At 47.3% G+C, this 25,373-nt stretch overlaps 1 protein-coding gene across 1 annotated transcript in view; it reads right to left on the reverse strand.

The window, feature by feature from the left end:
- The window catches only part of TNFRSF11A (TNF receptor superfamily member 11a), a 49,926-nt gene that overhangs the window by 14,528 nt on the left and 10,025 nt on the right, over positions 1-25,373 (reverse strand). The window contains exons 2-7 of the mRNA XM_044244385.1: positions 14,587-14,668; positions 13,110-13,235; positions 8,775-8,918; positions 5,165-5,258; positions 3,341-3,435; positions 2,056-2,169 (exon numbers count right to left, since the gene is read on the reverse strand). Coding sequence (XP_044100320.1) covers positions 2,056-2,169; positions 3,341-3,435; positions 5,165-5,258; positions 8,775-8,918; positions 13,110-13,235; positions 14,587-14,668 — 655 coding nt within the window. The remainder of the gene's footprint in view (positions 1-2,055; positions 2,170-3,340; positions 3,436-5,164; positions 5,259-8,774; positions 8,919-13,109; positions 13,236-14,586; positions 14,669-25,373) is intronic.

The raw sequence follows: 25,373 nt of genomic DNA on the forward strand, positions 1-25,373 counted from the left end.
GATGCTGAATTCACTATAAACATGGAAGCAGGAGGCTGTCCATGCTCCAGAAGATAATCAGGTCACGGTCTCAGCTGATGATCTGTATCCCCTGACCTTGCCCAGTTCATGTCATTTCTCTGAGTCTCCGTTTCTTCATCATGAAAGGGGAGAGAGCGGAGCCTGCCTCGTGGGGCTGCTGTGATTTCATGAGTACATTAAGTGGGGCTGGTACAGAATAAACGTTCAATATATGTCAACTATTGTTATCATCTTTGTTACTATTCTTGCTTCCTTTCTCTAGTTTCGAAATTACATAAAGTTACGCCAAATTCAAGGAAACTTGTCGCTCTCCCCTTGTAGGGATCCGTACCAGATAATCTCAAATGATAGTTAAAAAATGACACTTGCGCACGAGGAGATATTCATAATTACTAAGCTCATCTCTCTCCTGGACGACAGCAAACATCCTCCCGACTCGTGTGTCTCCATCCAGTCTTACTGTACCCCTGAGTTTCTTTTCTATCCTACAACCAGAGGGCTAGTTTCCTTCTGTTTGCGAAGCACCAAGAGCAAACTCCCTAACCAAGCCTGGGGGGCTGCGTCATCTGGCCGCGCCTCCCTCTCCTGTGTTGTCTCACGCTGGCTCTGGCTTTCGGTCCAGCTGTGCAAACCTTAGCCTGTTCCAACCAGCTTTCATACTCAGCTCCTGGTCTCCTCTGGGAGGCCCTTGCTGGCCCCACGTTGAGACGACCCCGTCATCTGCTGGTCTGCGGTTCTGCAACTTCTCTTGCAGTCCTTGGCCTCAGTCTGGGGGCTTCCTGCTGCCCTGGCCGCTTCCCCGACAAGGGCACTCACTGTGCCACTCGGTAAGGAGCTCCCAGGGCCGGTCCTGCCCCAGGGGGCCAATAAACTGGGTCCCCCCACGAATGGATAAAGAGAGGGCTAACAGCTCTATGTCTTGATTCAGTAACTGGTAGGCCCATTGTCCTTCTCACTGATAAGATATGGCAGGAAGAGATTATTGTAGAGACCAAAAAAAAAAAAAAAAAAAAATCAGAACTCTGTATCCCACATAAACAGGACACCATCAGCGAGCCTCGTCGGACCGGGCAGTGTCTAATCCCTAGTTAGCAGGTGGCTAGGGAAGTGGAGCGGCATTAAATAAAAATACTCAATAATGAGTCAACTCTTGAACAAAAGCCATTTAACACTGTTCTCTGCTTAGCATGGCCATCTTCAAACACCATCTTCCCTCTGTAAAAACCTCTGCTGGACCAGGTGTACATAGCGCGCCGCTGGGGGTTAAGAGCAGGCTTTCAGAATCCACGCACGGGACGCAGGAGACCTTTCACGTCGCAGCGAGGCGGAGGTGGATGTGACACCCTGCGCAGCCAGAAGGGGAGAAAGGATAACGAGACAGCAGTGCTCCTAGAGGAGAAGAGCTGACCACGAAACATGACGAAATCTCTGGAGGAACCCTTTCTTTAAAATGATGCTCTTGGGATAGCTCAGCGGGTTAAAGCCTCTGCCTTCAGCTCAGCTCATGATCTCAGGGTCCTGGGCTCGAGCCCCACACGGGGCTCCCTGCTCAGCAGGGAGCCTGCTTCTCCTGCCCTGTGCCCTCCTCCTCCTCCTGCTCGTGTTCTCTCTCTCTCTCTCTCCCAAATGAATAAATAAATAAAATCTTGGAAAAAATGACACTCTGTTAGCTTCATATAAATGTCAAATACGTTGTGACGTTAAACCCATTGGTATTCCTGGATAGAGGCGACCCGCTCACACTGATGGTACCTGACCTCCCCGACGGGAACACACAGCTTATGAGGCATCCGTGTTCCGAACCCAGCATATTCTGTGTGCTTACACATCAACAGGCACCACAGGTTTTTGTTTATTTCTTTGACTGGAGAACAATGAATTAGGTATAAAGGGTATTTCTTCTTAGTTTAACCACAACCATGCAGAGATCCTTACTCAAGGGGGGTCACCAGAGGTAGTGATGGGCACGCATATCTAGAAATGTATCTCCTTTCTTTAAGCTTAATTTTCAGAAAACCAGCGTGGACACAGTACCTGTTAGGGCTTTCCCTTTTTTCTTATAGTAAACACCAAAGATGACAGCGGCAACCAAAGCCACAGAGATGAAGAGAAGCAGAATAATTAAACTGGGCAAGTAAATCAGGGGCTCTGTATTGAAAGACAATGAGAAAAAGGGGTTAAAGAGTAATTAATTCTCTATCTTCACTTTTGTTTTAAAAAAAACCTTTGGGGGCGCCTGGGTGGCTCAGTGGGTTAAAGCCTCTGCCTTTGGCTCAGGTCATGATCCCAGGATTCTAGGATCGAGCCCCACATGGGGCTCTATGCTCAGTGGGGAGCCTGCTTCCCCGCACCGCCCCCCACCTCTGTGCCTACTTGTGATATCTGTCAAATAAATAAAATCTTTTTTAAAAAAAGAATAAATAGGGGCGCCTGGGTGGCTCAGTGTGTTAAGCCGCTGCCTTCGGCTCAGGTCATGATCTCAGGGTCCTGGGATCGAGTCCCGCATCGGGCTCTCTGCTCAGCGGGGAGCCTGCTTCCCTCTCTCTCTCTCTGCCTGCCTCTCTGTCTACTTGTGATTTCTCTCTGTCAAATAAATAAATAAAATCTTTAAAAAAAAAATAAATAACTTTCTATTCCCTCTCTTATTTTCAATGTTATCTTTTTAAATGCTCTTTCTTATAGGCTACTCTGTGTAACCCCATATCCAGAATGCTTAGATACTCTCCTATTTCCCAAAATGTCAAAATCTAAGCATTTGATGTTCTTTGTTCATTAACCCTATTAATCTGTGGCCTGGGTTCTTCCTGCCATGTGTCCGTTTCCAGCACTGCCATGTCGGGACCCACCTCTGCACCATCTCATGCCCCTGGACAATCAGCCTCCACCATGAACTGTCAACTCTGTTAGGCTTTGACATTGTACTTCAGGTTAACTTGATCTACAAAATGTGCCATGTAAACTGCTAGCTATATTCTAACTCTGGTTGGTGACCCAAATCTCCCACAAACACCCTGACTGGGCCCTCCACAATCCTGCCACACTGGGGCATTTTAATTCATGTTTGTAGCTCCATTTCTGTTCTTTCTTTCTTTCTTTCTTTTTGTATATACGAATACTTTATTAGTTATCCACTTCAGAGTGGAAATTTCCAAATAAACAACAAATCTGGAGTTAAAATACTGATAAAAGTGACCACGGATTAAATGGGAGGACGAGAGACCTGTGAACCTCTTCAGACAAAGCATATAGTTCAGGAGAAATCTAGAATTGCTGACTAGACCAGGCACAGCTACAGCCAACTCACTCTGTTTAAACGTACCTCTTGGTGGCTTTGCAGATGGCAGAGAAGAACTACAAACCACATCTGACTTATCAGTCCCGTGATGTGCTTCTGTCTCTCCAAGAACGCTACAGCTGTGGAGGTAAAGGTAGTCAACTGCTTTGCTTTTCTAATCTTGCTTAAAAGAAAACAAAACAAAACATGGCACAAAGGGCTCTACTCGGCTAGATTGCCAGCTTCCCCAGGAGAACTGAGAGGTCTTCCTGCATGTTTGAATCCCCGGTGTCTGTCTACACGTGGACCAATGAATAAGCAAAAGTAACCACTACCAGGGTTCTCCAAAAACCACTCTGACACTATGATCCGAAAGAGAGTACACTTGTGTCTTCAGTGAAGAAGATGCCAAGTGTTTCGGCTGCCTTTGTCTGAGTGATAAACTTTGGACGAAAGCTCTTCTGAAGCTGAAAACACAAAAAATCTTTTCAACATAAAACCTGGATAAATGGATCAGAAAATAAATGTCTAATGATAATTAATATATGCCTGGTGGGGAACACTTGGGTGGCTCCATTGGTTAAACGTCTGACTCTTGATTTTAGCTCAGGTCATGAACACAGGGTCGTGAGATCGAGCCCCATGTCAGGCTCTGCACTCAGCAGGGACTCTGTTCAAAGATTTTCTCTCTTCCTCCCCCTTAGCCCCTCCCCCCTTTAAAATAAATACATAAATACATCTTTAAAAAATATATTGGGACTATATTAGTATTTAATAATAAGCATGCAATGGAAGGACCCAAAAACTCCACTATATATATAATTCCACATATAATTCCATTATATATACATATTATGTATATATATGTATATACACACACACTCACATTAAGTGTGAAACCCAGTATATAGATGAGATGATTCATTGCAGAATTAGTTCTTACCACAACAGACTAGAAGCTACTGGAACGACTACCTACAGGGAATTTATTAAGTAAACTATTATTAAGTAAAACTACGGTATGTCCCTAGGGTACATCCCTACCAAAATAAATTATGGTACAAACCAAGAGTTGGCAGCAAATGTTTTCTAAGCTACCAGAAGCCACAAAGATCTAAGTGAACAAATATGGAATGAGCTTCCTTTAGCATATATTATGTTAAAAGCCCAAGGTGTTGGGACGCCTGGGTGGCTCAGTTGGTTAAGCAGCTGCCTTCGGCTCAGGTCATGATCCCAGCGTCCTGGGATCGAGTCCCACATCGGGCTCCTTGCTCGGCAGGGAGCCTGCTTCTCCCTCTGCCTCTACCTGCCTCTCTGTCTGCCTGTGCTCACTCTCTCTCCCTCTCTCTCTCTGACAAATAAATAAATTTTTAAAAAATCTTTAAAAAAAATAAATTGAGTTAGTTTGTTTTAAAAAAAAAAAAACCAAAAAACCCAAGGTGTTGAGAATATGCAAACATTTCTATAAACAGGAGGCTTCTATATGCGCAACACTACACACACACACACACACACACACGTTTCTGGACCAATACATTGGTGGCGTGGTGGGAGTGTCGAGTGAAGGATAATGAACATCGTAAATCATTTTCAAGTAACTAAGGGTAGGAAAAGGACAAAAGAAGCTGCAACTGTAAGTCAAAGATTTGGTCCATCCGAATCTGAAAAGTCACACAGAGTTCCTGTTGCCCATGAGGCTGGAGATGAGTTGGCCTGGTTGATTTTCCCCCTGCTGAACTGACAGACTTTTCCCATTCTGAAAATGGGTTTGAGCAGAAGCCTCACCAAACACAATCAGTCTGGTTTCAACCTAGCGCAGGTCGAGTTTCGAACTCAGCACACTCTCCTGGCTCCCCTGTTGCCACTTACTTGGTCCAGGGTTTGCATTTCTCGGTGGACGAAAAGGTGTCGGAGAAGTAGCCTACCAAGCAGGGCTTGCAAATCGTGTCCTTGTTGAGCTGCACTGTCAAAAAAACGAACGGACAAAAGGACAAGCGAAACAAACAAGGACACTTAGAGATCGGCCAGGATGATGTTCCAGAGGACCAGAGATCAGGAGTTGCCCCCTGGGCCTCTGGCCTCCATTCCCACCCTCGCCTCCTGAGGCTGATGGCTCCGGGTCCTCCTGGCTTCAGAAGGCCCCCAGACCCAGCAGGAGGTTACTGACTTACATTCAGCAAGGTAACTGACTTCAGTATCTGAGTTAGGCACTGCCCCTTGGCTGTTCAGAGCCACTGTCCGGGTCATTGAGCCTCTTTCCCAGCTGCGAAACCTGCTATCTCCTGTGTTTTCACCAGGCACCTGCCTGCCCTCCCCTTTCAGCCTTTTGAGTTTGTATCAGTCAGTTTCTATCAGGTAGGAAAAGGACAGCCCTTTTCCCACTTTTAAGGCAAATTTCCTGTCCTGACTCCTTCTGACCAGATAAATCTTACCAGTCCGAACACAAGAGTGACTGTAACACACTTTTCTCAAACAAAACCATTAACAAAAACAACCCCCCCCCCAATAAACCCCTATAAATCTCTCTCTTAAATCAAGAGTTGGCAGCAAATGTTTTCTAGAAAGGGCCATATGATAAATATTTCAGGTTTTGCGGGCCCTCTGATCTCTGCTGTAATTACTTGCAGCATGAGAGATAATAGGCAAACAAAGAGACGTGCCTGTGTTCCACTAACACTCTATTTACATCAACACAAGGGGTAGAATGGATTTTGGACCCCTGCCACAAGCCATGGCAGTGAGAGCAGGAATTGATCCTGGTTAGGAAGCTTTCTCCAGCTCTCTCACTTTCCTTATCAACTACATTATCAAAATAGGACATATCTCCAATTTCCTACATCTATGAGCCTCGCTGCAACTGACATGTGATGGCCCTTTGGTAATTCCAATAAAGAAGAACATTGGCTTCCACGTGGTATCATAATCAGGCAATTGACTGGTGCCCAAACCACAATTTACTCTTGAAATTAGTAGCGCTTCTGTGATTTATTGTCATAACTAAAACACTAAAATAAGGAATTACAATTTCTTGGTCCAAAGTCAAAAATGGGAAGTGCATTCTTGATTTCTGCAATTGCCTCAGTAAGCAGGGTACCCCCCTCAATCCAGTAATCTGAGTCACCTTGTAATGAGCTTCACAAAAGCCCAGTTAACATCTAGCTGCTCACATGAATTCAAACAGCTTTTTACAATATTAACACACTCTAGAAGAGTAACCCCTAAAAACAAAGCAACTTCCTAAGGAGCCACGAGTTACATGTAGGTTTAAGGGCGTTAAATCCATGCACTTAATTTCCCATTAACTCTTTGAAGCACTGACCTGCCAGGGGCATCCTGCAGGTTCTCCTTTCCCTTTCCCCCTGACGCAATCACCCTGTCCCCATTTTACAAAGAAGGCACGGTGCTTATCCACTCCAAATCCTGCTATGCCAAAACAAACAAACAAACAAAACCCCCAAAAAACCCCAAAAAACAAACAAAACAAAAAAACCCATAAACAAAACAAAACAAAACCCATAACAAATCAAAATACTGCTAAGAGCAAAGCTCCCGTGATTCAGAGCACTGCGACACGGAAAGGCTCTTGGCCTTGTCTTAGAGTCAAATTCATAAGGAAGTTGGCTGTCATCAGGAGATTTATTTTAATAATTAAAAATTCAGGAGGCGCCTGGGTGGCTCAGGTGGTTAAGCACTGGACTCCTGATTTTGGCTCAGATCGTGATCTCAGGGTCATGAGATGGAGCCCCAAGCCAGGCTCTGCCCTGAGCTGGGAGTCTACTTGAAGATTCACTCTCTCAGCTCCTCTCCCCCAATCCTCTCTCTCTCTCTTTTAAAAAAAAAAAAAATCAAGTCAGACTTTTTCCAAGAGAAAGTTCATCTGGTTTGGTTGATACATTTGGTAATAAGGACGGGACCAGTGAGACTCTGATGGACATTTTCCTCCATACGAATTCAAATGAATACTATCTTAATTCTCCTACCCCCGCCCAAGTCTTCTGGGTTAAAACAAGATGCCTCTAAGTGAAAGATTAACAGGTATGGATAATCATTTGTTACGCCTTGAAAAAAAACCACTTGGGGTACTTTCCAGAAATCAGGAAGGTAAAGAACTCTAAGAACTACTTTTCTGGCAAAAAGATATCTATTTCTTTACTCTTCACAAAACTGAGAACACAACTGAGTTCTTAACTGAGAGATGATTAAAAACAGCTTCTAGGGCACCTGGGTGCCTCAGTCATTAAGCATCTGGCTTGGGCTCAGGTCATGATCCTGGGGTCCTGGGGTTGAGCCCCATGTTGGACTCCCTGCTCAGTGGGAGGCTTGCTTCTCTTTCACTTCCCCTGCTTGTGTTCCCTCTCTCGCTGTGTCTCTCACTGTCAAATAAATAAAATGTTCAAAATCAAAAAAATTAAAAATTAAAAAATAAAAACAGCTTCTGATGTTACACCACTGTGTCCTGGACATGTAACTCAGAAAGTGTTTAAAGAACTGACGCACACTCCTCTACCAGAAGGCTTCCTTAGCCATTCGGTTATTTATGTGAGTGAGTTTCTCAGCATTTAGTGGAAACAGAATTAATGTTGAAATCTGTTACATTTTAGCAATAAATAATATTCAACCATGAATATATGAATCGGGAAAAAACACTCAATATTAAGTTCGTAAAGCTTTTACAACTGTAATATAGCAAAATATAGCACTTTTTGACAATCCTGCAATAACTGTAAAACAACTTAGTCTGGTGTTTTAACTCTTAGAACCTTGAATCACAGGAAATTTTTTAAAATTACGATCCCAAACGGGTGCATAATTTTGATGTGAAAGTGCATGAAAAGGTGATTAGTAAAAGCCCTCCAAGCATAAAACCCATTAGGGTAAAATTCTCTGGGGAAGGTGAAATGGATACAAATCCAAGGAAGGACGAGAACTGCACAAATCTTGCAACGGTGAAGGACGAGGAGTGCATTTTAACAAGGATGATGGTGTTATCAAATTGCTACGGTGTTTGGATTCCGCCGAATTCCATTTTTAAAAGTGTTACTGCTGTTAAAATTCCTTGGAAACGAATTCCTTAGCAACTCTTTAAGTTGGCAATAAAAAACGTTAGCTGCCAACTTAAAAATCTGCCAGGGGCGCACGGCTCTTCAGAATTCTTCCAAGGGGGTGGGGGGCATGTGTGTGCCAGTTAAAAAAAAAAAAAAAAAAAGTCTGAGGCCCCCTGCATTACCCCTGCCCGCCTAAGGGGGGATCCCCAGGTTTCCCAGAGGGAGGAGCCTTCCGGGGAGCACGTGCACCGCGCGCTCTCATTCCCCTGGGAGAGGGTCACGTGGCCCTTCCCGGGGTGCCCCTGGAGCTGCCCCAGGGCCACCGGGTTCCCCGGAGCACGAGTGATGCAGGGACGCCCCTCAAAGCCCGCTCTGACCCTGGCCGAAGCGCACGACTCGGCGAGGGCCTCGGGCCACGCGACCCGAACCCGTACCCGGGAGCTGAGCGCCGAAGCCCGGGGCGCACTCCGCGTTGCGGCGGCAGCAGTCGCAGTCGGCGCTCCAGTGGTAGCCGGCGGTGCAGGCGCAGCGCCGCGGGGCCGTCCGGTTGCCGGGCTCCACCGCCACCAGGGCCTTGCCTGCGGGAGACAGAGACACGGCTGCTCAGGCTGCTCGCCTTCCGCCTCCCGCAACCCCCGGCCCGCGAGCAACTCCCCAGCAGCCTGGCTGCGCAGGACAGTAGGTTTCGAGAAGCCCCTTCCTGTGCTGGCACTAAAACATCCCAGTGGGGCTGGTTCTCTACCCCACTCCCAATAACTAAGAGTCTTGTGGGTTTTTAATAGTTTTAAGGCTAGGAGGAGGATTAAGAACTGGGGAGTTGAGGATCCTTGGTTCTTTTGGCTAATGCAAAATAGACTGCACAGTTTCTTGGTTTTTAGTAAATTCAAATGTGAGACATATTCTGAACAGGAATGCTAGACTGAACCTAGGAGTGTAGGGTTCTGGAGACTGGATTCATCTTGGGATCCTGCAAGACCATGGGAGTATGGAGAGTTGTGGCAACAGGGGTCACAGGTAATTAGAAAAGGGAATGTGTTTACAGAGGCCGACCCTGATGGCACACTTGGAAGTGAATTACCCACCCACCCCCTGCCCTCTTACTTAGGGTCATCCGTGTGTTACTTGTCTCTCATCTCACAACACATAGCAAAGTGCTCTCCTTCTTGTCCCAAATCTCCTGCCCCTTCCAGTTTTGGTGAAATAGAGGTCATGCTGACACACAGTCTATCTTCATTATTTGTTGCCTCCTATTTGCAATTTCACCCACTCACTAACATTTCAGTGTGACCCCCAAATCAGTGCTCCTGGTACTTTGGCAGTCAATCTTGGACACATGCAGAACGGTGGAAATTTCCAGCCATGGGCTGGACGTGCATACTCTCAGCTGTGGTCAAACAAGGTCACACTCTGCCTTCTCACTATAGCTTTTAGACTGGAAGTAAGCTTCCTTTTTGTGGTCTACTTAGTGTTCCATGTTGGGCATTTCTGTGCTTTCTGTTAGTGATTCCACCGCTCACAATGGCCCACAGTCACAGTGCTGAAGTGCTGTATGTTGTTTCCAGGACCAAGAAGGCTGTGATGTGTCTCATGAGCAAATACATGTTAGATAAACTTTGTTCAGGCATGAGTTACAGCACTGTTGGTTCTAAGTTCAATGTTAATGAATCAAAGTATTTGCTAGGGTATTTTTAAACAGAAACACACATAAAACAAGTTTATATCTGGATCAGTTCACAAAAATGTGACCAGAGGCTCATAGGAACCTAATCCCGTATTTCCCCTAGGAGCAATGGTTTAGTATTTGCTAGTTCAGAACACTGACATTATTATTCTATGACTAACAAGAATCAACCTGCACACACACACAAACACACACACAATGAAACACAATAATACTATTTGAAACAGACCTTCCACCTCTACAGGACCCCATCGCTCCTGGATTGTTCCATAACCCATAGACTTATACTCCTGAGTACTTATAGGAGTCTGTTATGGAGTGATGTTTGTGTCCCCTCAGAACTCATGTTGAAATCCTAACCCCCAAAGTGATGGTCCTAGGAGGCGCAGCCTTTGGGAGGTGGTAAGGCCATGAGGTTGGAGGGCACACGAGTGGGATTTGTACCTTTACCAAAGAGACAGTAGAGAGCTTGCTTCCTCCCTCTCTGTTCTCCATCATGTGGAGACACAGCAAGAAAATAGTGTCTTGAAATCCTAACGCAGGTTCTCACCAAGAACCCAACCATGCTGGCACCCTGTCTCCCACGTCCAGCCATGAGAAATAAATGTCTGTTGTTTAAGCCCCTCAGTCTGTGCTGTTCTATTATAGAAGCTTGAACGGACTAGGACAGAGTTCCAAGGGACAGATAAACAGGGAAACCAGAACCCTGTCTCCTTTGCTGTCTCAAATTACCGCCAGCAGGGAAGGGACATTTCCTATTTCCATTCCTTTCAGACCAGAGCGTGGCAAACCTGGAGAAATCTTCCTGTGTTCCTCCTGGGTCCATCCTGCGAGGCCCAGGTCACTGGTGCAGCTCGGAGGCCACTCTGCCTAAACATGTGCTTAACACCCAGAACAGACACATCACTTCTTTGGAAAATTCTAGTCCCATGGCCCCACTTAGTTGTGAGTGAACGCAAGCCTGTGTGGTGGTGAACAATTCTGACATGTTTTTAAATATTTTAATGTACCAGGTTTGGGGCTTTAATCAGCTTTGGCAGTAGACAGAATGAATCTTTATTTCCAAGAGACAGCAGTGAGTCAAGGTCATTACTAAGCAGTGGGAAAGAAAAAAGATTTGATCAGATGCTTCTGCTCAGTGGAGTTTCCATGTTACTTTCTGCAGCCACAATCTGCCAGCTGTCTCTAACCCACTAGAAAGTTATGATGTTTAAAAAAAATACTTCACTCCTAGTTCTGTCCACTGAAAAGAACCTATAAACAAGGATCAGTCCGGTAGCAGTGAACCTCCCTAGCACCCAGACTGAGGTTGCTAAATAAGATGTTCTGCAGGAAGCAATCACAAATTCTTAAGGAAATGATTGATTCAAGGTTTGAGGCAGGGAATGTCCAGGATGAACCTGGAAGCAAGGAAAACTCTTAGGGTCACCTGGGGTCATATCAAAGACTGGGCTGGGGGGTGGGGGGTCCCTGGAAGAGGTGAGACAATCCGAGCATCCATACACCTAGGAACTGTAATAGATTAAAACACCTCAAATATGTCTGAATGGATATAAATCCTTTGAAGAAAGCATAGAGATCAAGTTATGATTTGGAAAGTGGTAAATAAAGCTATAAGCATTCATTCTGCCTTTCCCGTCTAGACTATACTTCAGGGAGATGGATAGCTGCCGAGGAAAGCTTCCCTTCATAAAGTATCCAGCCATCTGAAGGAGGAATGATAGAAGGTCATCTACCTACAGCTCTTCATGAAAATGGGTCTAGGCCATGATGGTCAACAGCTGCTCGTATCACAAGAAGAGAGATAAGCAGTTTCTATAAGACCCTGATGTAACTAGATTATGCCAACGGTGACACGGTTTTGCAAAAAAAATAAAATAAAATAAAAACTACAAACCAGCTTCTGACCAGCCTTCTAGATCCAACAACCACTCATAGGAAATACAGGAGACAGAAAAATACATTAAATGACACCAAGGAGTGCAAGCAGCTGAAATCAGACTGTGACCTACAGGATTCCTGTAACCCACAGGACTGCAATGTGGTCTCTCTAACAGATTAAAATGAAAAAGAAAAAAAAAAAAAGAGGGAAAGGAACCTCTAGGTTAAGGGACATATTTTGATTCTGATTCCTTCAATTAAATTATAATTTTAAAAAATTTTGAGTAGAGGGGCGCCTGGGTGGCTCAGTGGGTTAAAGCCTCTGCCTTCGGCTCAGGTCATGATCCCAGGGTCCTGGGATCGAGCCCCACATTGGGCTCTCTGCTCCGCGGGGAGCCTGCTTCCTCCTCTCTCTCTCTCTGCCTGCCTCTCTGCCTACTTGTGATCTCTGTCTGTCAAATAAATAAATAAAATCTTTAAAAACAAAAACAAAAACTTTAAAAAAAATTTTTGAGTAGAAAACAAACAAACAGGGTGCCTGGGTGGCTCAGTGGGTTAAGCCACTGCCTTCGGCTCAGGTCATGATCTCGGGGTCCTGGGATCGAGTCCCGCATCAGGCTCTCTGCTCAGCAGGGAGCCTGCTTCCTCCTCCTTCTCTCTCTGCCTACTTGTAATCTCTCTCTGTCAAATAAATAAATAAAATCTTTAAAAAAAAAAAAAAAAGAAAAGAAAACAAACAAACAAAAAACTATAGCACCCCTGTAAGATCAAACTGTAGAGTTAGGAAGACACTTAAGGTTCAGGAAGAAGTCTTGAGAGATCTGGCTTTGAGTTCAGCTCCTAATTTGTTGACCTTGGAAAAGTAACCGAACCTCTCCTGGTCTCCCATTCTCCCTCTTTGAAATGGGATAACTGTGGTTACTTGCTGGGGCTTCTGTGGAAATTAAATAACACAACATACACAGAAACATTGTGGCAAGATTTTGTCAACTGTAACACGTGTGCTCTGTGATTACACTGAGACACAATTATACTCCAGAAAGAAGGTTCTCAATGAAGAATGTTAATACAATGCTTCTGGGATCTGAAGCACTTACCTCTGGGGGTCCACGGTCAAAGACTTCTTCCTATACCCTCCAAAAGAGAGAGCACTACTGTATCTAAAAATAGCACTTATCCACACTCCCTGCTGACATGACTGACTCACCTGTGTCACAAACCTTATGCAGCAGACACTTATCTTCCTCATTCCAGGTGTCTAAGTATTCATCTGGGCCACAGGGCAAGCATACACTTTCCGAGGTAGTAGTGCATTTAGAAGACATGTACTTTCCTTCAATTAGAAGAAAAAAAAATGCAAGAATTAAAAATACCCCCCTAAAATAACAACAGAAATACAGCAATTTACCAGACAATTTAAATGACTGTGATCCTAGGAAGTCCCCTAACACAGTCTGGTACACAGAATAGGGACACGTATCAGTGATGGGCTCCTCAGGCTGCCCAGCTGGCTAAAACAACCTCCCCTAGGAGCGCCTGGGTGGCTCAGTTGGTTAAACGTCTGCCTCTGGCTCAGGTCACGCTACTGGGGTCCTGGGATCAGGCCCCACCTTGGGCTCCCTGCTCAGTGGGGAGTCTGCTTCTCCTTCTCCCTCTGCCCCTCCCCCTGTTTGTGCTCTCTTGGTCAAATAAATAAAATCTTTTATAAAAATAAATAATCTCCGCTAGGTTGGCTGTGTCTATATGGTCACAGCCACATTTTAGTTCATCTCAGTAAAAGATCACCCTTCCCACCACACACCTCTGCTGACCAAGGAAAAGATGATGGTCTTCAAACGTGCCTATAAAATTTTGAGGGGCTCCCTGGGGGCTAAGCAAGAATTTCATTGTACCCCTGTCCTCCCATCTTCAAGATCCCCTCTACTGCCAATTTGGAGTGTTAACTTCCTTTGTCCTACATCTACCATGGGCCCTCAATTAACAGAATGACCAGAGTAACACACACACACACACACAAACATATACACACTCACACACGCATGCTCCCCAAATCACTGGGTCTTGGTTCTACACATCCGAGAAATATTTATAGCTTGAATAGCTAAAGGATCCTGATGTCCGGATGTAATTAACCACCGCTTCTAGAACAATGAGTGAGTGAGGAAGAAACTGCGGACTCGGGACTTCACTGAGGCCCTAGAAACACTTGGCCTCATTCTGGCAGAGCAGCTGTGGGGGGAGGTGAGCAGTCCTGCCTCTCAACAGGGGTGTGAGGAGAAGATATAACAGGGTTTAGGCAATTTGCAGCAGGAACAACTCCAGTATGGTTATTCCCCCCAAGAAATTTTTCTGTAAAATACTTTTAAATAAGAGGTGCATTTTATATGTTGAAAGTTTGAATTGCAAAGTGCTAAAATATATAAAATATAACCTCGCTTTCTCAAGAAATAGTGTTTTGGAAAACCGTATTCCAGTATAAATTAAGTACTAGCTTCTACAATTGCTTTTAAGGGATTTTATCTATCGAAAGGTTTTTGTCTTCAGAGGGACACATTACTCCCTGCCACTATCCAATTGCTTTTTCTTAAGCTGGCAGCATTGAAATTATCCCTTGAATTTAAAAGATAAAATGAAAGCCCCATCCACTTCTGAGGAACAAGGAAAGAGGGCTCAGAAATACACACCAGGCTCACACTTGTTACAGCATCGTCCAAAATGCTCATAATGCCTCTCACGGGCACACGGAGGGGTGATCTGAAAAGTCACCTGAAAAAAAATTGACATCAGACAGAGAGTTTGCACAAGTCCCTTCTGGATAAAATAAAAAGTGAATCACTGAATTCCATTTCTGAAAAGCATAAGAAAATACAATAAACAGTCTTGAAACTGCTCTATGTGTTATCACCTCCCCCCAAAATGTCACTCTCCTGCACTAGCCCGCTCCCCACTAAGAACGTATAAAGCCAACTGATACTGGCTTAAAAATCCATTAAAGCATTTAAAAATATTCTGGTTACGGGGCGCCTGGGTGGCTCAGTTGGTTACGTGTTCGACTCTTGGTTTCTGCTCAGGTCCTGCCAATCTCAGGGTCCTGGGATCGAGCTGGCAGTCTGCTCGGTGCTCAGCGAGGAGTCTGCTGGAGGAGCCTCTCCCTCCCCCCTCTACCCCTTCCGCTGCCCAGGCTCTCCCTCTCTTTCTCTCTCTCTAAAATAAATAAGTCTTTTAAAAAATATCTGGTAATATGATGGATTATAGTCCCAAATTTGGTCACAAAACTGTAGGAGAACATAAGGAAGACCCTTACTATAGCTATCATATACCAGGGATGTCAAGTTTGGACTTACACACTTCCTCTGATTTTTAATACTGCTTACCTTTTAAAATTTAAACCTGCTGAGAATGTCTTAAAGCGGGACAGCAGGAGGTCATAGGAACCCTGCGGGGTTGGAGTCCGAGCCTGGCTGAAGAAGTCCTCACCGCCTGCTGGCTGAGGGACCCCCTGCCAAGCTGCTTAAGCTTTTTGAGCCTCTGTATAAGTCTAGTACAAATAGAATTTCCAAATCTGCCCATCTAGATAAAGCAAAACAAAACAAAACAAAAAGCCAAGTCCCCTACCGTCACTCAGAGATTCTTATCACTTTGTCACAGAAAAGCTCCTCTCTGCATCAGCTTTCTCGGAGTGAGAGAAACAACAGTGCTGTGGACAGGCGGTCACATTGGACAGTGAGCCCGGCGACCACCCAGCAGGGGGTCTGGCTGAACAGACACGAGGTGCCGCAGACCAAGGACCAAGATCCCTCCTGGGTCTGATAAGTGAGCTCTGTCTTACAGGATACAGAGAAATCAGCCAGAGGAGGGAAAAGCAACCGGCAGGGGAAGGAGAGGCAAGGAAGACCACTTAAATGGTGCGAACAGGGGATGCCAGGGTGGCTCAGTGGGTTAAAGTCTGCCTTCAGCTCAGGTCATGATCCCACGGTCCTGGGATCGAGTCCTGCATCAGGCTCCTTGCTTGGTGGGGAGTCTGCTTCTCTCTCTCCCTCTGCCTGCTTGTGCTCTCTCTGTCTCTGTCAAATAAATAAAATCTTAAAAAAAAAAATGGCGTGAACAGGTCAGACAGAGCCACTGAGGCCTGCTGTGGCACGTGGGATGGGGATGGCACCGGAGGCCCATCAGCAGAGTGGTGGGAGCCCAGACAGAGCTCACAGAGGGCTCGCCTGAGGGACTGGACTGAAGGTATAGAAATCACAGAGCTTAGAAGCAGCCATGCAGGCCCAGAAGACCTCAGTTCTGAAGAGAGCCCCACACCCAGAAAGCCCGAGGCCAGCGGAGTGGGCTGTGGGGGACACAGCCAATGTGGACCTGTCTGACCGCATGCTGGCCAGACAAAGGGCTTATGGAGGGAGTGGGGGCCAGGGACCGTTCTGGTGAGGTCAACGACAAGGTCAATGGGCTCACAGAGCCCGTTGCGCAGGAAAGGCTGTAGGTGGGCCAGGTCGGCCTGACGCTCCCCCGCCGGGGGCTCCGCGCCGCGGCCGTGGGACAAGGGCTGAAGGACGAAACCAGCAAGAACACAGCCCAGAAACCACCCCTCCTTCCCCTTCTCTGTCCCTTCCGGTGTTTAGAGGCAGCCGCGCCTCGGTGGGCAGCCCCCGTGCGCCTCGCACAGCAACGGGCATGGAGGAGAGACGGACCGAAGCAACACGGAGAAGCTGGACGCGGCCTGTGCGAATCGCGCCCCTCGGCCTGGGCTGAGCCGACCGCGTGTGAGCGCTCCCGCGCCCACGACAGAGGCTGATAAAGGTTATCAATTGCTTCTGCCCCGTTCGAAAGCTGCAACAGTCTCTGTGAGATAAACTCGGGCTTGATGGTACACACAGAGAGGTTCTTTTTAGGGGAATTTGGTGAGAGGGCTACCCCGTGACCTGGCGGGCTGCCGCGCACGCTGTCCCAAGCCTCCTGGCGCTGCCCTGGGCTCCACAGCGCCCTCCGGGGAGCACCGTCGGATGTGAGCAGGTGGACGGCTTGTCGGCCCGTCCAGGAGCGAGGCCGGGATCCACTCGGCCCACTGTCTAACCCGGGGCCTTACACCTCCTGGCAAGAAGGGGGAGGTCTATGGATTCCAGAGGTGACCAGGTGTTGTAGCTCTTAAACTGAGTTTCAAACTATCCCTCCGATTCCATTCTTCGCTCCTAAGCTTACTGTGACTCTATAGCTGGACGTGTCTTCTGTTTTAATAATCAATAGATAACTCATATAAAATTCACCCTCTGAGAGGACATGCCAGTGGTTTAGTATATTCACAGGGCCGTGCAAACACCACTGCTATATAATTCTAGAACATTCGTATTACCCCCAAAACAACATATCTGCTTGACAGAGCTCTAGGGTTATGGATCTTTTCAGAAGCAGCAGCCTTCTGCTTCTGGAAAACTTGCAGTGGTGAGGCAGAAAATTACTTGGAGGTACAGCTTAAACAGAATGTTATTTTGTTCTTGGGCACATTCTGTGCTTTGCAGTGTGGCTTCAGACCTTCACGATGGCAACACAAATACAATGCAACCGGCTACATACACATATACGTAAAGAACTATGGTTTGGGGGTTAACAGAAAGAATGTGACAATTTTCTTGAGGACGGCTACACATTCAGGAGAAGGCAAGTCATGCCTTTGTCTTCCTTCCCCTTCGCTGCTGGCTCTCTACCAACTTTCCTTCCCTCCTTTTCCAGAGACGCAGCTCCAGGCTGAAGCCTCCCACTAGAGGACCTCGCAGCTACCCCGACCCAGCGCCGCATGTCGCTGTGGCCTCCCTGTGCTAGTCTCCCCCTGAGCTGTGCTCCGCTCCCAGGAACAGGCTCCGGGCTGCTCTCTGAACCACAGTACCTGTGCTTGTAATGATTAGGAAATCCAAATCTCTGATTTGCTGGCCTGCTGCTGGTCCCCTGGAGACTTGGCTCGTCTCGCGGAGCTGCAGGCCAGACTGAGTCTACCTGTCTGCCTCCCAGCTTCCAAGTCCCCGAGGCCTGCCTGCTAGGGTTTGGTTTCTGGTTAGCCTGCGCTGGATCTCCTTCATGCACTGGAGCTCCTTTATGCCAGCCTCCTTCTGCCTGGATGCCTTGCCAGGTACATCCTTTGAATGCCATGTTTCGGTGTGAATGAATGGACGCCCGCCCGCCCCTCCCAGTCCCATGCTTTCCTTTGCCTACAGAGTTGGGTTCGGATGTCTCCCATCTCACCGGGCCCTGGAGTCCCTGCTGGTCCTCAAGCCTTCCCTTCCAACTGCTCAAACTGGGGCCTGAGGCCACCCTCCAAGACCAAGCTCTCTGTTGTGAGGTGGTAGCTATTATGATCCGTAGCAACGGTAGTAGGGCAGTAATTTGATAAAAAGCTGTTCCTGCTCCAGTGTTACAGAACCGCACTCCCCCGCGGAATAGGGGAACTTAGCCCAAGACTGCAGTTAATGGGGTGATTTCTTGGTCTACCTACAGTCTTCTTGTTTGCTCAAGACCCAGCAGCAGAAGGCCTTTGGTAACTGAATTGAGATACACAACCTTCTAGTTATCTGGATCTTTTTTTCCAGTTCTCCTTTAAGTTTGACTTGTTTCCTTCTAAAGCAATAGAGCTTTTGAACCATCGTTGTCTTCATTAAACAAATAAAGTGGAACCACTTTTTAAGTTTCTAGTTATTAGGGGTGCCTGGGTGGCTCAGTCGGTTGAGCATCAAGACTCTTAGCTCCTGCTCAGGTCGCGAGCACAGGGTCATGACCTCAGGATCCTGATCCTCAGGTTCATGAGTTCCAGCTCCGTGTCCAGCTCCACGCTCAGTACGGAGTCTGCGGAGTCGGCCTTGCTCTCCCTCTGCCCCTCCCCTCGCGCAGGCGCACTCATTCTCTCTCGCTCAAATAATAAACAAGCAAATGTCCAGTTACTAAAGAATACAGCCATGTGATATAAAATCCAAAAGTAACCACAGGCTTCGAGGGAAGTCTCCCCGTGACTCTTCTCCCAACCACTTCTCCCGGTAGGACCAGTGCGACCGTTTCCCTGTGCGTCCCAGGCAGGTGTGGGGGAGAAGCGACCTGGGATCCACCGGGGAAACTATTCTACGAAACAGCTGATCTGGAGGTCAACCTGGTGTAAATCTGTTCACAGTACTTGTGTTTGGTGGATAATACAACAGTACTTGGACTTCTTAGTGGGAGTAAGAAAAACCAGCTATGTACCGACAGGGTCCTACTATAGTTCTTTTTTTTTTTTTTTAAGATGTATTCATTTATTTATTTGACAGAAAGAGAAATCACAAGTAGGTAGTGAGGCAGGCAGACAGAGAGGGGGAAGCAGGCTCCCTGCTGAGCAGAGAGCCCGATGCGGGGCTCAATCCCAGGACCCTGAGATCATGACCTGAACCAAAGGCAGAGGCTTAACCCACTGAGCCACGCAGGCACCTGCTTACTACAGTTCTTAATAAACTACTAACACGATGTCTGGCCCACAGTTTATGTCAACTAACCTTGTTCTCTGCTACACCTCCCCTGAATGAATAAGGAACACGAGAGTCTGTTTATAGCAAATACGCTTTCCGTTGCCCACCCACCCGCATACATTCCTTGGAAAATCCTAAAAAAAGGAGTTAAAATGGCAAGACGTGACACTTAATTGATTTGCCTTCTGTTGCTTTACTTTCTTGTATGTTTTGTGTCGCGCGCATATTTTTTTTTTGAGGCGTACAGGCTGCTGTTTATTCTGACAGATGGCAGACTTGTCTGGAAGAAGCATGTCCACAGTTGGTACAAAGACTTTGGGGGGCAGGGGAAGATAATAAATTGTAAATCAGGTTTCTCTGTATAAAGCTGCGTGGATTTATTTCCCAATGCAAAGACACATAGGGTCCGATTCTGAAAAAAAGGAAACGGAAGAAACACAACCTCTCTACCAGTGGAGTGACAGAGACCCATGGGTCTGTATCTAGATCCTGTAGGGAAGGTTGACTTAAATATTTTTTTTTTTTGTGCTGTTAAGCAACCCAACTGTAGTGAAAGTCATCACAGAAACTAAAATTACTTTCTGGCTCTACTGAAGACTCATGCTGACATCTGACAGAGCAGAAAGAAGCTTGGCCCCTTCTGTCAGATCAAGGGGAAAAAAGAACCCAACCCAGAAAAACAAATGAGGGATTTTCCATAGATTTCATTCTATAAAATATCATCTGTGACTCTATTTGAGAAATTTGGCTATAATTTAAGTAAAGATGGTATCAGATTTCTGAATGTTGCAGAATTGAGAGATGTGGTTTTTGTTAAGAGAGAAACTATGAAATGTGAAACTAACACCTCACTTAATAGTCCCGCGGCCCTTGAGAAAAAGCGTCCTTAAAGAAAGTCACCACTGAAACTGTTCCTGCTCAGAGCAGAGTACCGGGGACAAGGGAGGGGACATGTCCCTCAGAACACCAAGACAGCTGGTGTATGAGCATGGTCTATGGTCTCACGCCAGGAAACTGTCCCTGAAGACTTTGTTTCTAGAAACAAGTAAGTGACAAACAAGAGATAATGGCGATAAAGACAACTGAACCGATCAGAGCAACCTAGCAAACGCTGCTGCTCCTCCAGCATTTCCTTGAGCGACGACTTCTCTTCTCTGGCTGCGAAGGCAGGCCAGAGAGGTCCTCCCCTCACAGCTGTCTCAGAGGGTCAGCCCCCTTCCCCATGGAGGTGCTCTGAGGAACCCTGAGGCTTACTCCGTCCTTAGTTCCTCTCCTCCAGGAGTCTCCCGATGCTCTTCTCTACTCATCTGTCCTCGATCACGGCACAGTCATACGTCTACTGATAAAAAGAAAGCATCCTACCCTCATGCTTCTTGGTTAAAAGTTCATAACCAGAAGTGGAAATGACACAGGAGTCATTTGTAGCTCAGAGGTCCAGTAAGACAGAAAAAAGAAGCAAAGAAAGAAAAATGAAATATTAACTAAAATAAAGTCTGACGTGCCAGCATGCAGGAATTCCGCAGAACAGAGGGAAGGGCCGGGGGGACACGGGACGAGGGGAGCATGGGACCGGGAGGAAGGGCCTGGCCCGGCCGCCGCATGGTTAGGGCAGTGGGCTCCGGCCCGGCCGCCGCATGGTTAGGGCAGTGGGCTCCGGCATCCTCCCACCCAGTGCTCAGAATGGAGCTTCCTGTTTGGCTGCGATGGTAGGAGCTTGGCCACCTTTCTACAACCTGAGGACAAGGGGGAGGGCCATTCTAAGCCTTAGTCTTCTCACCTGTAAAATCGGGCTAATCATCGCGCGCCTCCCGCTGCCGCGAGATCACATGTGATCATCCATGCACACGAGGCAGCAGTACTCAGAAAAAGTAAGGCTCCGCTTCCCCCCGTTGAAGCTGAGATGTCTCTACCAACTCTCTACTACAACCGCCTTATTCGCTCAGCACAACGGCAATGCCTGGGCCAGTGGCCAGTGATGGGGGCGCTGGATTCCACCGCGCCTACCTGGGCAGGGCTGGTAAGCATCCGTCACTTAGAGCAGATCCTTCCCTGAGGAGGTAAAGGGAAGACTGTAACCAGAAAAGGGGAAGAAGATGGAAATGGGAAGGAGGGGGCCTGCAGGAAATTCTGAAGACCTGGCAGTTTCCCTGAGTGTACCAAGGTGAGGGAATGGGGGGGAAAAAAAACGTTGTTTTTTGTTTTTTGTTTTTGTTTTTGTTTTAAGATTTTATGTATTTATTTGAAAGAGAGAGAACAAGAGAGAGCATGAGCAGGGGTGGGGCAATGGGGGTGGGCAGAAAAGGCAGACTCCCCGCTAAGCAGGGAGCCCGATGCGAGGCTCGATCCCAGGACTCCAGGATCATGACCGGAGCCCATGAAGCCACTTAACTAACTGAGTCACGCAGGCGCCCGGGGGGAAAAAATGCCCTTTTTAAAAGCATATTTGATTTCACAGAAAGAAGTGTTTTCTCATAGGATTGAAATCGTGACAAGTGGTCAGACTCATCTCAGTGGTTTTCTGTCTGGGGGGTTCAGTCTGTGACACGGGGTGCACTTGAATGAGGGCAGAGACAGTTTACTCAGGGCGGCTGCTGATAAAGTGGCTGCTAGATTTTATCTGCCAGGGATTTCTGTTAACTAGGACATAACTGAGTTATGACCAAATGCCTTCTACACATTTTCATTTTAAATAAACTGACAGAAGTTCAAGCTTGGAGATTTACAGAGTATCAGCCTCATTTTCCTTTTGTACAAACAAAAGCTTCAGATTCCACACTTCAGAACAACGTTACACAGGCATCTAGGAAGACAATAGCTTATACAGGCACAAAGAGAAGAAAGGGGCAGCTTTTGGGGACCCCCCCATACACGCCAACAGATCACCTAGCATACTGCCCTCACCTGGGAGATATTGAGCTATGGGACCACTGAAAACTTGGAGACACCCTTGAACCAGCCAGGTACATGGCCCAAGTCAGAACAGAAGTGGGTACAGAGAATCAGAGGGTCTGAACAGAAAATGCCCTGAGTATTTAAAATATAATTCATTTCACAGAAATATAGTTTATACACAACTCTTGGGGGGAAAAATCTGCTAAAATTGAGGCTCAAGTATTCTCTAATTAACATGAAAAGATGTGTCTACTGTGTTTGATTGTGAAGAACATTATGACTGTCACAGATACTCTGCTAATTGATCTGCTATTAAAGGATCTGGAACAGGGGACACCTGGGTGGCTCAGTCAGTTAAGCATCTGCCTTCAGCTTGGGCCATGATCCTGGGGTCCTGGGACAGAGCCCCATGTCAGGCTCCCTGCTCAGCGGGGGGCCTGCTTCTCCCTCCCCCTCTGCCCTCCCACCCCCCATGCCACTCTTGCTCTCTCTCTCTCTCAAATAAATAAATAAAATCTTGAAAGGATCTGGAACATTCTACGATGCATTTTATGAATATGTTTCCAGTAACAAAGAGGACGTGAAACTCAGACTCGAAGGATATTCATCACAGCTGGTCAACTCCCACTGTCTCACTGAAAATAACAAATATGAATCAACCCCTCCCCACACAGAGACCACACTCCATGAGGCGGTTGTGATTCATTTACTCACTGTGCAAGTAACAGAGTAAGGCCAGTCACTCCTTTGCCTCTCATTTGCGGTGCTTATGACCAGAAGACAATCCTGCTCTGGCCTAGGGTCTAATACTAGAGGGCAGCTATCACTTCGAAAGCTCTGCTATCATCAGACCCTCAAAGGTGTCTTAACTGAGCCTTCATACTTGGGCAAGGGATTGGCTAGGTGCGGGACTGAAGAAATCAGCCCATCCCTGGCCTCTCAAAGTGCTTAGCACCGGACACAGGCACAGACAGACGGACAACTGTAATAGAGACCCACGAAACAGAGCAAGAGCTGCTGCTCTGGAAAGATCCAAGCACACCGAGTGTCTGCATTTGACCCGCCCTGGTCACGGGCAGGGAAGGCGAGAGAGCTGGGCCCAGGCTTCATCTTCCCCACATCCAGGACTGGGAAGAGATCACAGAGGGAGGCGCACAAACCCCAGAGGGCAGGGGTGAGGGGGGCAGGGCTGAGGGGTGCAGGCAGAGCAGGGAGAAGTGAAGGCTGGTGCTAGGGCAGGTAGGCAGAGGAGGAAGCAGGGGGAGCCCCGGGGAGAAGGAGTGTCCTTGCTTAGCGTCCACGGTAGAACACAGAGGACAGGCTAACCCAGAACGCAGTCTGGGTCCGCGAGGTGATGTGACGAGCCTGGGAAAGGAAGTGCCGGTCAGATGACATTGGTAGAGACTCGGATAAAGGAAGGGAAGAAGCCAAGTTCACAGCAAGTGTCAAGAGAAGGAGGATTGTCCGTGGGTGTAAAGGGGCGTTTGCAGAACTCCAACAAGTGCGCGGGCCGAGTCAGGAAGAGCTTCAGGGCCCCAGGGCCTGGCGCGGTGAGGGGAGGGCGGTCCAGGAAGTCACACAACTCATTACATAATCACCCCGATCTCGGGAACGCGCCCCCGCAGCGCCCGGACTGGGTGGCTCTGACGGCCGGCTCCCGGGTGACGGACACCGTCAAGGCTTAAATAATCAGCGCTTCACGCTGTTTTCGTTACCGGGCTGGGATGACAACATCTGCCATCAGAGGTGAACTTTGAAAAATTTTTATCTGTGGGAAGGTGCACATGATGTAAAATGTGCTATCTTTGTCATTTCAGATTTCTTTCTTTTTATTTGAGAGAGAGAGAGCACACGTGGACAGTGGGAGGGCGGAGGGAGAGAGACTCTGCAGCAGACCCCCCCCCCCCCGAGCGTGGACCCCCTGCCCCGCTCCCACCGTGGGGCTCGAGTCCACAACCCTGAGATCACAACCTGAGCTAAAATCAAGAGTCAGATGCTCAACTGACTGAGCCACCCAGGTGTTCCCCAAGAATTTACTCTCTTAACCACTTTGCTGTAAGATTTTTTAGGAATAGATATTAGGCACAGAAAAAAAAAATCTGACTTAGGTCAAGCATGATGAAAAAATAAAAAATACCCCAAGAACGTACAGTAACTTACGGCCTATTCAATGTCTTGACATACTGGCCATTTCGACTCAGCAAGCATTCGGTGAGTGACTTCATCAGCGTCTTGAAAGGCGTGTGTGGCCCCATCAGCATCGCCAACCCCCCCACCCCCGGTTTCCAGGTGTGCTCTTGAAGGAAAACCAGGAGCACCGTGGCTGCACTCACTCTCTCTTCCCTCAGAAAGGGGCCCATCAAAGCTCTATTGATTTCTGCTCAGCCCTCTTCCTCGCTTTCCGCACAATACAGTCATTATCTCTGTTCCTTGAAAAGAAAACATACGGCCCCAGGGAAAATGAAGAAATAACCTTGCATTTCAAAACTCCAATTGCAAGTGTCTTTGTCTCCCAGACAGATAAAGAGGGAAACAAGTTCGCAGCTGTGGGCTACTTGAAAGGAAAGTGCAAGGACCCTTTGTTTCCTAAACACAGTAATTAGGAAGGCTTTGACTTGGCCTTGTATTACCAACCTTTTGAGAGGCTCCAGTGAATTCCCCTTTATTCTCCCAGTGCCTGCCTTTTCCTTCCCTTTCCTTGCTTTTTTCATTTTTCTTTTCTTCCTTTCTCTGTTTCTTTCTCTTTCTTTCTCTCAACATCCTGATTTTTTTGAAGCTTGCATTTGAGATGAGAGCTACTTTTCCGTTGTGCCCACAGCTAAAGTCAACGACCCCTGTGCTTCCAAGAGCGCACTGGCCTGCAGAAGCCCAAGCCTCCTTCCAGGCCCGGCCTTCATTCTGGAGATGCACCAAGCTACTAAGACCACGAGCCCCCGACGTGGCCAGAGAAGGGACTAGCTGGTCCCTGGCCCTAAGAGTGAAGTCCAGCGCTTCTCGGACGTGCACAGAATTACCCAGAAATCAGATGATTTCAGTAGGTCTGGGGCAGGCCCTGAGATCCTGCATTTCTAACAGGCTCCCGGTTCTGCTACAGCTGG

The sequence above is a fragment of the Neovison vison genome, chromosome 3 (assembly GCF_020171115.1).
Source record: "Neovison vison isolate M4711 chromosome 3, ASM_NN_V1, whole genome shotgun sequence".
NCBI classification, from domain to species: Eukaryota; Metazoa; Chordata; class Mammalia; order Carnivora; family Mustelidae; genus Neogale; species Neogale vison.